The sequence below is a fragment of the Lottia gigantea genome (assembly GCF_000327385.1).
Source record: "Lottia gigantea unplaced genomic scaffold LOTGIsca_101, whole genome shotgun sequence".
NCBI lineage: Eukaryota > Metazoa > Mollusca > Gastropoda > Lottiidae > Lottia > Lottia gigantea.
In genome coordinates, this window is record NW_008706772.1 from 294,450 (window position 1) to 307,490 (window position 13,041).

The 13,041-nt window shown below is 33.7% G+C and overlaps 2 protein-coding genes across 2 annotated transcripts; one reads left to right on the top strand and one right to left on the bottom strand.

The window, feature by feature from the left end:
• Nucleotides 1-2,114: 2,114 nt before the first annotated feature.
• Nucleotides 2,115-5,912, bottom strand: LOTGIDRAFT_198520 (hypothetical protein). The gene is made up of 5 exons (XM_009046418.1): nt 5,248-5,912; nt 4,855-4,885; nt 3,805-3,990; nt 3,211-3,286; nt 2,115-2,627 (listed from the first exon to the last, which is right to left on the bottom strand). Exons 1-5 carry the CDS (start codon nt 5,314-5,316, stop codon nt 2,495-2,497), a joined length of 495 nt encoding a protein of 164 aa, XP_009044666.1. The 5' UTR covers nt 5,317-5,912; the 3' UTR covers nt 2,115-2,494.
• Nucleotides 5,913-7,115: 1,203 nt separating this feature from the next.
• LOTGIDRAFT_198521 (hypothetical protein) lies at nt 7,116-10,991 on the top strand. Its single transcript, XM_009046419.1, has 5 exons — nt 7,116-7,196; nt 7,834-7,864; nt 8,177-8,362; nt 9,556-9,631; nt 10,533-10,991. The coding sequence occupies exons 1-5, from the start codon at nt 7,128-7,130 to the stop codon at nt 10,663-10,665; spliced, it is 495 nt and encodes a 164-aa protein (XP_009044667.1). The 5' UTR covers nt 7,116-7,127; the 3' UTR covers nt 10,666-10,991.
• Nucleotides 10,992-13,041: the final 2,050 nt, after the last annotated feature.

Here is a 13,041-nt window from a genome sequence, read left to right on the forward strand (position 1 = left end):
CTTACTTGTTCCGCCCGCGTCCACAATTGGCTTGTGAACACATTAGAGGCTACAGTATTTATCTGATTTTAATGAAATTTTGTTTGATCATGTATATTCGTGAGATCTTAGTTAAGTTCAAATTTGACGAACTTTCGATGAACGGCCCTTGAGTTATTGCCCCTGACTTCTGAAAAACCGTCAAAATTTGTGTGTGAACATAATAGAGACTACAGTTTTCATCCAATTTAAATGAAATTCAGTGTGATTGTTTATCATGATGAGATATTGGTCAAGTTCGAATTTGAAGATTTTTCGATGACCGGTTTTTCAGTTATTGCCCTTGACTAAGAAAAACGCGTCAACATTTTGTCAACGCTATAGAGACTAGTTTTCATCTGATTTTAATGAAATCTGGTGTGATCATATATTACAATGAGATCGTGGTCAAGTTTCAATTTGGAATTAGAGTTATTACCCTTGACTTATGCATCAAAGTTTGTTGGCAGTTTATATTCAAATTTTATTAAATGTTTGATTAAATGAATAATATCTTGTACAAATTAGATTTTTGTACGATTTGACACAGATTGGCGATCGCCTTTGACATACGACAGGGGAATGGGCGAATCGTACTAGGCAATCACGGTTTTTCTTATTTTCAATAGAGATCATTCTTTGTTGATAATTAACACTTACACCAAGTTTCATCAAGAAACCAGTCTTTACGAGCAATTGTGGTCTAAAGACATTAATATACGCTTCACTTTTTATGTAAGCGTATAAAACAAGTGGTTGCCTCGCAAGATACGCCCACTTTCCTGATACATTTTCAGTATATCAAGGGCAGTCACCTATCTGTATCAAATCATACCAAAAATATAATTTGTGCAAGATATTGTTGATTTAAACAAACACACAAAATTTAATAAAATTCTGACATAAACTGTTACCTCTATCGCTAATAAATTTTGATGTGTTTTTACTAAGTCATGGGCAATAACTCAAATTCGGTTAATCGAAAAAATTGTTAAATTTAATCTTGACTAAGATCTTATCATTATAAATGATCATACCAAATTTCATTTAAATCGGATGAAAACTGTACTTTCTATTGTGTTTTTCATAAATCACGGGCAATAACTCAAAAACCATTCATCGAAAGATAGGCAAATTCGAACTTGTCCAAGATCTCATCATTATAAATATCAACACCAAATTCCATTTAAATTGGATGAAACTGTTGTTCATTTTGTTCACAACCTTATTTTGACGCGTTTTCATAAGTCAAGGGCAATAACTCAAAAACCGTTCATCGAAAGATACCTAAATTCGAAGTTGTCCAAGATATCATTATAAATATTCACACCAAATTTCCTTTAAATTGGATGAAAACTGTAGTCTCCATTGTGTTAACGATCAAATTTTGTCCGTTTTAATAAGTCAAGGGCAATAACTCAAAATCCATTCATCGAAAGATCGTCACATTCGAATGTGTCCAAGATCTCATGAATATAAATGATCACACAAAATTTCATTCAAATCAGAAAACAACTGTTGTCTCTATTGCATTCACAAGACAATTGTGGACAGACGGATAGGGGCGACGACAAAAATTGCTGAGTCTTACTGAGGATAACAAGCTCTGCTGGATATAGATGATGTGGTGAGCTCTTTCATGCAGTGTTTCTTAAACGTTTCTACCTACCAACAGTTAAAGACGGATTTACATAGGCCATCTCATTTCTTGGATCTCCCCTACGATTTACAGGAGTCCAATCAGTCTGTCATGGAAATATTTAGACTAGAGCATCCTTTACAAATCAAGAACCATTTCTCACAATGTGTTATTGAATCACGGAATTCAGCTATTGCATGTGATTGTACGCCGGCAAATACATCGAATCTGAGCGCTGACAGTAAGGCTGTAAACATTGTGGATTGTGTCCAGGACTCATTGGCTGTATAATGCTAGCCATCAATCTATTCAAATCCCATCATTTACAAATCAGTGATACAGGAAAAGGTGGCTATCGCACTAATGGTATAAGTACCAAAGTTGGTAATAGCTCGACATAGTGATGCCCCCTGTCCAGAATTGGAAATAGCCAACACACAGGGACATAAATCACAGACCTCTAGTTCAAGAATTGTTATAACAAAAAATTACATTACAAAAACATTGTAAAGAAATTTCAAAATGAATGACAATAAAAGTCCATAGGTGAATTTTGATCATTTATATGAAATTATTTTGATGTTATTTAGCACTTGTGAAAACTCAATCCTCAAAAATAAACATTTAGCTATGTATCAATTTTTAATAATCATGTCAGGGATAACAGACCTTTAAATATTAAAGATAATTTTCTGTTATTCTCTTAACTACAAGAATTTCTGTTGAATACAGAATCACCCTCAAAATAAACATAATTAGAGTTCGGATTATAGAATTGTAGAAGAAAGTATCTCATAAAATAATTAAAATCTACAGTGCTGTCAAATGCAGACATGTTTACAATTGACCAGCATTAGCGATAACAATTTTTTTGGAGGTCTTGCCAGATTGAGAACCATAGCTTTCAATCTTTTTTACCACGTCCATACCGTCAACCACTTTACCAAATACTACATGTTTACCATCTAACCTGAAAAGACAAATCATAGAATTTAGTACAGGCTTGGTTTTCAATTTACACTTTATATTTGTCCTTAGCTGATAACCATAGCAGTTTCATTTTATACTCTTTCAACTCTTGAAGAATTGCGCCTTAAAGAATGCATGCAAGCTAAAAATAGGACATCAGAAGAACAAGGGCAACAGTATTTTCTAATGCACTGACTATTTGCAGTCATGCCACATACTGTTTACCATCAATTATGTACTGTTGACTGTTGTAAGCAGACAATCGGAGAACTCCATTCTTGTTGTACATGAGCAATGGATTTATTCCCGTATCTGCACTATTTCTCTTTATCTCGAGTGTGAAGGCATGATGATTGTCAAATATGCTATCAAATGACTTTTCTTTAGGGTGAGGAAGGAATGATCATATTATTTTTTTTTCCAGTTACAATACGGTACAACACAAAAAGCCTCAGGCATTTTTTAATTCCATTTTTAATTAACAAAAATGTCTATTGTCAAAATCAGTTGAATCTGTTGGGGGTTAGTGCTAGTCTTGCAAACAAAGTTAATCAGAAAAATAATTTAAAAAAATGCATAATTACCAAGCAGTTTTAACGGTACACAAAAAGAACTGAGAACCATTTGTGTTAGGACCAGCATTTGCCATGGACAATGTACCTGAAATTGCAATAATAAGTTCGTTACGATGAGCTAACCTTTTAAATGGAATTAATTTGCTAATAGTCAATCTTTCAATAGCCATCAACAATAAAATGTTGAGATTATCTTCAATATCTTAATGATGGGGCTATTTTTTTATACGTTCGCAAACCTTTCAAATAAAACTAGGTCTTATAAATTGTAGATCAACTGTTCCATTTGTAATTTTAATCATTTTGAAGACTAGGGTAACAAGCTAATATTTGTTTTAAACTTTCAATGGTGTTAGCATTGAAGACATTTTGAAAAACAAGAAATAAATATATAGCAAGTTTTTAATTTACCAGAGACTTTCTCAGACAAAATAAGACTGGATTTCATTTATTTTGAGATCAGCTTATTGATGTAAAAGTTATTGATTTTTGATAAAATAGAGCAATCATTTCTAATATTCTCATTAACACAAAATATGTATGAATTAATCTCAATTTTAGAGAATACTCTTCTACAAGGTCAAGCTTATAAAAAGTGTTTACCTGGACCCTCATGTTTCAGCTGGAAGTTTTCGTCAGCAAATTTTTCACCATAGATACTTTTACCTCCAGTACCATCTCCACGAGTGAAATCTCCCCCCTGACACATAAAGTTTGTAATAACTCTATGGAATGTGGAATCTTTGAAACCAAATCCCTTCTCACCAGTACAAAGAGCTCTGAAATTCTCTGCAAATAAAACATTTTCAAATAGAGTGCTATTGCCACACAATGGCATATGTTGTAGGGGCTTCACAGTTTCAGTTATTTCTGCAAAATGGAAAATTAACCAAAAGAATAATACGTTATTAAATTCGGAAACAAATAAGCAGTAAAGCTGGGCATTCAGATGATGTATGGAAACCTATAAGCCAGTTCGGAACTATATGACATGTCACACACCAATTCCCTACTTCCGCCTCGGGATAAATAATGTAAATTTAACATGGCAGTCAAAGGAATAGGATCTTGTACATGCCATGTCTGGAAATCAATAAGCCAGTTCGGAACTATATGTGTGCATGCCTCAGGATAAATAATGTTAATTTAACAAGGCAGTCTAAGGAAAAGGATAGAAAGGAAAGAGGTTAACTACATTTTACAATTGTCAAGACTCCTCATTTACGCCATCTTTATCTTGTAATCTTTTCCATTTCTGGCCATAGACAGCAATGTTAAATCAATGATTATCTTGAGGCGAAAAAAGGGAATTAGCCTGTTTCACATGCACACATGTTGTTCCGTACTAGCTAATAGTTTTGCAGATTTTTTCAATCCACTATTAGATTGAGCCATCAGATCATGTTCGATTGTGGGTTATTTCTATATTTATTGGACTAGCTAGCCCTTATTAGTCCGCTATGCGCCTTGGAATGGACCTACTGTTCATATCACATTATCCCGTCGCTGGAAAAGCGATTGGTTAAAGCAGAGGTTAACAGAAGTCAAGTCAAGGACAGTGGTTAGGTACAAAGCAAATTGCTAATTTAACATTTGAAACGAAACTACGAACAGAAGTTAGGTCTAATTTTAATTAGACTTAAGTAATATTACCTGCAGTTTTGGGTACCACATCAGCTCTCAACTGAAATAAAAGAAAAGCGAGCTCATGACTAACCCAGACTGTTTTCACATATCAATATAAAATTTTATATTTTTGGATTAATATTCTGTTTAGGTCTGAATTTAGGAGGATATCTGTGACTGTTGCTTATCTGTGGCAGGTAAGCCTGTCGGTTTGTCGGACTACAACAGGGGATAGTAAGGCATTTACAAAGACATGAGTCAATTGAGCAACTGTTGACCATCAGACAGATTCCAAAGAGACGTGCGAAAAATTTTGGATAGGTCGAAGTGTCTTGGGGTGATTTGTCCAAACAAAGTAAAGAGCCATGGCATGGCAACTCCATTAATTTCTAATTATATTATCGGAAAGAAATACATTACCTCCATAGTGATTCTTCCCAGTGGACTGCCATCAGCAGTGATGTCGAAGAAAACTTGAGGTTTTGCCATCTTTGCAGCTTGTGAATAGCAACGAAATGCGAAGTAACGTAAAGGACCAATTTTGTAGACCTCGACGGTATGTAGGGCAAGCTAGGAAAGGATGAGTGACGCCGGTAGACCACGTGCTCTCAATAAGGCTATTTTCACAATGACATTGCGCGACAGAATATAATTCTTTGTTAGATTTCGGCTTGAACTCTGTGTATCGATCAATAAGCTCTTTCAAGGAATAATTGATCTTGAAATTAAACCCCCAAGTGCAATATTATGTGAAAATGTTCCGATTATTGTCAATGTTACTTGGTATGATTAGCAATTCTAAATATGGCATGACGGTATTCATTCGCCGTAGATAGACGAGGCGTCTCCTCCATCTTGTGAATGATGTGATATTGGTCTAATGTATTCAGTATAGGCTACTACACAAATTTCAAATTTTAGTTTAATATAGACAATCTATATTTTCAGTTAACCCCCTCCCTTTTCTATTAATATTTATATTATGTAGCTTTGATCATCAGCGTCTCTTTTGTTACTGTTTATTACTGACAACTAATGATGATGGATTCATGAATGCAAATTAATTAGGCTAATAAAGATTCATTAAAACTCCATATTTTAGTGTTGTGTCTATGTAGTATATCATGATAAAAGATTTATTATGAAAAATTTTGTGAGGTGATTGGCTTTGTTATTTGGTTCCATAGAGTCATATACAGTTCTTATTATATAACTCTTATGATTGATTCAAATAACGTCATTTTATAACTTTGGGAAATATATTCCCGCGTTTTTTATATGACGTAATATCATTTCCTTATTTGGGTGTCTTTCTTTAACCCCCACCTAAAATGAGGGACAAATTTTGAAAATTGAAATGGTAAACTGTGACCATATATATCAACCCTTTAATTTTTTTTTTTGTATATAAAACCGGCTTGGTAAGTATTTTGATTGATGGCAAATGACGTTAAACAGACACAAACGACTTGGATTTGATTTCAAATTTTTTGATGTTCAAAAGAGGTTTTTCTAGCATTGCAATAGAATTGTTGGTCTCCCTAATTCCAGGAAGACCAGGCCCGTAGAGGTTTTTCTAGCATTGCAATAGAATTGTTGGTCTCCCTAATTCCAGGAAGACCAGGCCCGTACTCAAACTGGATTGATCGGGGTGTTGGTAAGGGATAGGGGGGGTTTGGTGGGTAGTGGCTTGGGTAATATATTCGGGCAATGGTGTATAGTATTTGGTTGCAGTAATAGAATTGATCAGTTGTCATAATTTTTTCTGGAGGGGGGTGCTAGAGTTAGGTACGGGCCTGAGGAAAACTTGAGTAGAATATGTGACCAATGCATTAAAGGCATTACATCTAAACAAAATTAAAGGAAACATTATTAATCTGTGGAAATAGGACCGATGCAAAAAGAAGACAAATGTCTTTGATAGGCTTACACTCACTTTAAAGCAAGGAGGCCTTCGTTTAATCCTCTTATTGTATGTAGGCCTATTTTTGCTTCATAAACTAGGAAAGACTTTGCAAACAATCTCAAAGGTGCTTCCACGCGTTCTTATGCCTATAAGAGATCGAGTAGAAAGTCTGTACGAGTGATAATAATACTTTGCAAACGTTTTATTCTTACCAAGTTTACCTTTACTTTCGCTTTGATATGAACCTGTACAATCATTATGTTATGCCAATCGATATTTCTGTATATTGATCAAAGAACGGAATGGCTTGATCGCGTGTCTGTGACGTTTTGTACGTCTGCTATAGATAAATAAGAATATGAGTTAAAGAACAGTATTGTATTCTACCTCCAATATGCCTAATTCGTTCTGTTATTTTGACATGGAAATTGGTGGCAGGGCTGCCGGAAGAATTGTTTTTGAGGTTAGTACAAACAATTTTTTTCGTATTTGAATACATCACATGTCAGTCCTAGAATAGTGTAAACTGATGCATTTGACTATTCTGTCATCCAGTCTTTTTGTTTGTATTGAATTAAATGAAGATTGTTGATACTAGTCTCGATTATTATGTCGTTTGACATAGTGTATAATGAATGCATATTGTGAGAATGTGTGGAATGTCATATTATATGCTGCACAAGTGAACCACGTCCATTATACATTTATATAAGAAAATTAAAAGGGAAGTATGCACTGCTGGCTTCACCACAACAAAATTGTTGTTTGTTCTTTTTTCAAAATCGTTCTAGTCTTTTGTTTTATTAATGTCAATAATGTTTATTTTTCATGAACTCTATAATTCTTACAAAAAAAAATTTTTTTTTCTATAAAGTTAAGTTTAAACTTGGTTTAAAGTTTTATATATTTTCAAAATTTACCTGGTTAACCAGTGCACACTAATACTTTAAAGAGTGATTACACAGTAATAGCAGGTCTTTTGCACCGATTTGTCTATACAAATAGTTTCCCTTTTTGCTCAATTGCTGTATCCCACAGAGCGTATATTTTCACAGCGTATTCTTTCGCCCTTTCTTTATTGAAATTTTATAATTTTTCAGCTGTTTACAGATGCTGTACCCAAGACAGTAGGTAAGATGTTTTTATTGATCAAAACCATCAGTCATAACGAAAAATTCAAATTTCGGTAGATGATACGGGACCCATGCAATGAAATGAAAGTTTTACATCCAATGCTTTTCTACAGCTTATAAGTGATTTCATGCTTGATCCTTAATTGTTGAAGGAAGATTTTACCATTAAAAAATATCCATGTATCAAAATTTATCTGTTAAATGTTTTGGGTTTGTGAGATAAACCTGAAGCAAATTTATGCAAATCTATTTCTAAAACAAGTAAAGTATCAACAGAATTTAACAATCAAATGTATTTTATTTTGAACAGAGAATTTCCTAGCATTATGTACCCATGCTAAAGGTTTTGGATATAAAGGTTCTATATTTCACCGAATTATTCCCGGATTCATGCTTCAAGGAGGAGATTTTGATAAAGGCAATGGTACCGGTGGGAAAAGTATTTATGGTCTGCGGTTTGCAGATGAAAATTTTTCCCATTCCCATACTAAACCAGGTAAGCAAGAATGCTCTATATTCCTGTTATAGTCCATCTTCAAAATGCCAAGCTATTGCAAACTTTTTACTTATACCTTTACTCCAAAAGCCACCTTTCTTGTATGATTGAAGTTTGTAAATGTAGTGATTTGATTGGATTGTACGCTAGCAAATACAGACAATCAGAGGTCTCGACAAAATTTCCCAAAACACTTAGACTTATTGATTAAAGCCTTTCTGTCGAGGGTTCTGATTGNCTGTATTCGNTAGTGTACAATCCAATCAAATCACTACATTTACAAACTTCAATGATATTGGAGTCAAGGTATAAGCCGATGGCCGTAATACTTTAACATTGTGAAGATGGTAATTGTCGAGCAAAGATATTTCTTCACTTTTAATCAAAATATGAACACCGACCGACCACTATTTTGCGTTCATTAAATCACCTGAAATATAGTGAATTGCTTTTGTTTATGATTATGAATCGTCCATTTATGTGCACCAACAACTTTGGTTTGCTTATTTTATTTCGAATTCTGATCATAAAATCTGCGTCAATAAGAGGTTGTCTATAGTATAAACTTTTGATTGCATACCAAAAATTCAAACTCGCATTCTCTGTAAAGATCCCCGAGTTGTGTTTCAGAAGAGTAAGCATAACCTGCTTCTCTAGATCAACCTCAGACAAATTAACCAAATTATTTGGATTCAAGAGCAAATGCAAATGCACTAGCAAATGATAACAAAATATGTCAGCATTTTAACTTTTTTTTTGTAAACAATTACGTTATTGTTAGCGATGTGAAATATTCTCTATTCATTGATACTTGTTATATAAATTTCATTTGTTTGCATCTACTTGGATACAGTTAGATTTTTAAGCTTGTTTTCTTTTCGTCATAACATTCAGTTTTGAATTTGAACTATAACGTACTTAAGTAGATATATACTAAGTAAATCGGCGAACACTGCCACTTTAAAAACCAAAATGCGCATCTTTAAAAGCTGAAATATGGGATTGTGGCACTCTCTGAAAGTGGGAACTTTGTTTTTTAGTTCGCTATAACATAGAGGATTTGATTCCTAGTGAGAAAAGTAATCTCCAGGTTGTGCTACAAAAAGTCATTTCTAAGCACATTTGAGAGGCACAGTCCGAGGCCTATGGGGGTTATTTTTTAAATAGCCATTGAAATCATTATATTATTGTAGGCATGTTATCAATGGCAAATGCTGGAAGAAATACCAATGGATCCCAATTTTTTATAACCACCGTCAAAACTTCTTGGTAAGTTCAAATGCAACTTTTCAAAATATTATGTCTAAGAATCAACATGATGATTTAAAATTTATCATATGTTCAGTAACGCAAATGAAATACTTACACAGATCACAATTGATCTAGATATAAAGAAATCTGGAAATTTTATTTATCATAGTTGACAGCTATGTAAAGTTGTTATAATTGCTGAGTGATTCAGATTGATGGTATTTGTTATTGTGGAGTGATTTAGATAGGTGATTATCATTATTACTGAGTGATTCAAATAGAGGATTTTGTTATTGCTGATACCACCGTTTTAACTCTATTACATCGAACTGATTCAGATGCGTCATATTTGTTATTGCTGAGTGATTAAAGATTCATTATAGTTGTTATTGCTGAGTGATTTAGATAGGTGATTGTTATTATTACTGGGTGATTCCGATAGATGCTGTTGAGAGCTGAGTAATCCGATAGATGATAGTTATATTACTGAGTGATTCAGATAGATCCTATTTGTTATTGCTGATACCACCGTCTGAGCAGAGAATCCAAGTAATTCAGATAAATGATTGTTGTCATTACTGAGTGATACCACCATTTAAGCTCTATTGAATCCAAGTGATTCATATGCATTCTAGTTGTTATTGCTAAGTGATTCAGATAGATAATAGTTGTTAATGCTGATACCACTGTTTTAGCTCTATTACATCCAAGTGATTCAGATGCATTATTGTTGATATTGCTGAGTGATTCAGATTTAAGATCTGGTGTATCAAACACTTGCTTAGTAATTATACACACCATTTCTTGGGAACAAAATAATTCCAAATAAGCCGTAAAAGCATCATCTCATGGTCGTAGATTTCATCTTATATTTGAATCATTCATCTTTTAAATCACAATAATATATTGTATTTTACAGGTTAGACGGTAAACATGTTGTATTCGGGCAAGTGTATACTGGTATGGACGTAGTGAGAACTATAGAACATATAGGATCTGAAACTGGAGTACCCTTACAAACTGTCCGTGTACGCGATTGTGGTGTTTGTTGATCAATCATACAATCACAATTTTTGTAACTTTCGGGGGCACCAGGGCCTCTAGAAAAAAACAGAGGGGCAAAACATATAGCATTGCAGTCTTCTAATTACCCTGCATCTGTCAATGAAATTTGTTGCCTGTGCCCCTGGGCACTTTTCACATCCCAAATAATACTATTATAAGTTATATCCAACATTGAACATATCCCATGAAAAACAAATTAATGTGGACGCAATGCACTATTTCCCTATTTGGCGTTTTATCTTATTTCTACTGCATTTACCACCTGAAGGACATATACACAAAACGCTACACTCTACCTCTTTACACTATATTTAATGAAGTCGAAATCAAGCTAATTCAAGAATATGACGTATATTTCATGGTCGAATTAGAAATCATATCATAGTGCCTACAGCCCGAGTAGAATTTAGATAATGGCGTGCCTTCCAATATTTATCTGTTCACTAATTTCTTCCTAAGTTCAGGGGCGTAGTTAGGTTGGAAACTGAGTCTAATCGAAGCATTTCCTAGAACAGATTGCGACCGTTCAACATAAGAACTATTCGCTGTAATATTGAACGTGAAACTGCCAGATGTCAATGTACGGAATTAATCCTCTGGATATCTTGTTTAAGGTGCTGATGAGAACACAGTCTCATAAAAACACTGGCATGTGTGAAAGAAATAGCCAAAAAAGGGCATTAAAGGCATCGACGAAATTCGATCATATTTAGGCTACGTCCCTCAATTTGCAACTGCATATTATGAAGTATTTATGTATTTCTGCTCTGCTTATAGTTGTATCTTTGTTTATTGCACTATAACGTAACCTGAAACGTAATTTGAATTGTTTAAAGTGATTCTACGTCTTAGAACGAACATAAAATTTAATTCTCAAGAATGGTCAATATGAGTATATATTCATCAGTGAACTTACCTGGTGTCATAAAGTTACAACAGAATCCCTGTAAAATCTAGAAAATTGGAATATTCATAAAACTAAGTAATTATTGAAAAACGCTTAATCATAATATTAAGCGTTTTTCAATAGTTAATTGCATTTATATTAAGTTTTTTTTAGATTTATCGGATTATATAAGGATCCTGTTATGTTATTTATGACACCAGGTATATCTATTGATGAATATATGCTCTTATTGGCCAAGTTTAAAATTTTAAAATTTTATGTTTATTCATAGACGTAGTATCCCTTTAAGTTATGTTTGAAGTTTTACAAATAACTGACTTTCCTGGATAGTTATTTCCTGGTTACTGATTTATTTATTCCATTATAATTGTGTGTTTTATCTTCCGTTACACTGTGATATTTTTTTAATCAATTTATTTTTTCCCTGTGCCTAAAAAATAGCCATGCAATCGGAATGAAGAAAAACTACGAATCATACTCTTTTATACTAGGGACTGAAATTTTTGACAAAACAAATCACTTTTCTGTATCCCACTCTGAAGAGTTATTCTTCGATTATGCCAGTCCGTTGTCTAAAAATAATGATCCATAGTAGTAGTTTTGCCAATTTCGCACGCCTCTTGCCAATTGCAAATCAATGGTTATCGCCATTGTTGAAATTCCACGACCCGCTCATTACATGCCATTTAGTCCTAGACTACGCATTCGGATTTGATAAGATACCAGAAACTAGTAATACGTCTCAGTAATAGTGTTTATAACACAGTCGAAATTTGAGTCTTCAAGTTCACGTGTGTCCAGAATTTACAATTTAGAAAGTTAAAAAGACGACTCGTATTTTCTTGAGGCTCTACCATGTAATGAAAAGACACATAGCCTACATGTATAGAAATTGAAAGAGAAATGCTTAGTTTGAGTTATTTTTTAGATAATCCAAAATCAACCCACGAAAATGATAAACCTGTCAATTTTCATTGGTCAAAATATCGTAAAGAATCCAATCAAATTCAATGAAAAATAATGTGATCAACGCATCCACGGCGGAAGATTTAATGACAGGGTCGTGGAATTTTCCAAAAAGAGGAATTTGCGGCTTAAAATGTACTTCAACTGTAGTCGTATTGTTTTGTTTTGTATATCTATTTTGCTATATTAGCAGTGCTCATATTATCATGTGGCTTTATATATAACAATAAATATTTTATATTAATAACGATTTTTATTGAACTTAATAACATCTGATCCCGTCATATTCACAATAGATTCAGGATAAAGTAGAATGAAATCATTCATAATAAATATCGCAACGTAAGGAGTGGCGGAGCCTGGTGTATGTCGGAAGGGAGGGGGGGGGGGGTAAAATATCTGATGTTGCCCGAACCTAGTTATGAGATTTTTGTCCGAAAAACGTCGTCATCACAAAAACCGAAAGATAGTTTTTCAGCAGTGGCGGAGC

What these genes read in the sequence shown, in the direction of transcription:
- LOTGIDRAFT_198520 (XM_009046418.1), bottom strand. Translation starts at nt 5,316, where the DNA reads ATGGCAAAACCTCAAGTTTTCTTCGACATCACTGCTGATGGCAGTCCA. An exon ending in TGGGAAGAATCACTATGGAG is followed by an intron (nt 4,886 to 5,247) that starts GTAATGTATTTC and finishes CTTTTATTTCAG; the next exon opens with TTGAGAGCTGATGTGGTACC. An exon ending in TGTGGTACCCAAAACTGCAG is followed by an intron (nt 3,991 to 4,854) that starts GTAATATTACTT and finishes TTTTATTTGCAG; the next exon opens with AGAATTTCAGAGCTCTTTGT.
- LOTGIDRAFT_198521 (XM_009046419.1), top strand. Translation starts at nt 7,128, where the DNA reads ATGCCTAATTCGTTCTGTTATTTTGACATGGAAATTGGTGGCAGGGCT. An exon ending in TGCTGTACCCAAGACAGTAG is followed by an intron (nt 7,865 to 8,176) that starts GTAAGATGTTTT and finishes TATTTTGAACAG; the next exon opens with AGAATTTCCTAGCATTATGT. An exon ending in ACCACCGTCAAAACTTCTTG is followed by an intron (nt 9,632 to 10,532) that starts GTAAGTTCAAAT and finishes TGTATTTTACAG; the next exon opens with GTTAGACGGTAAACATGTTG.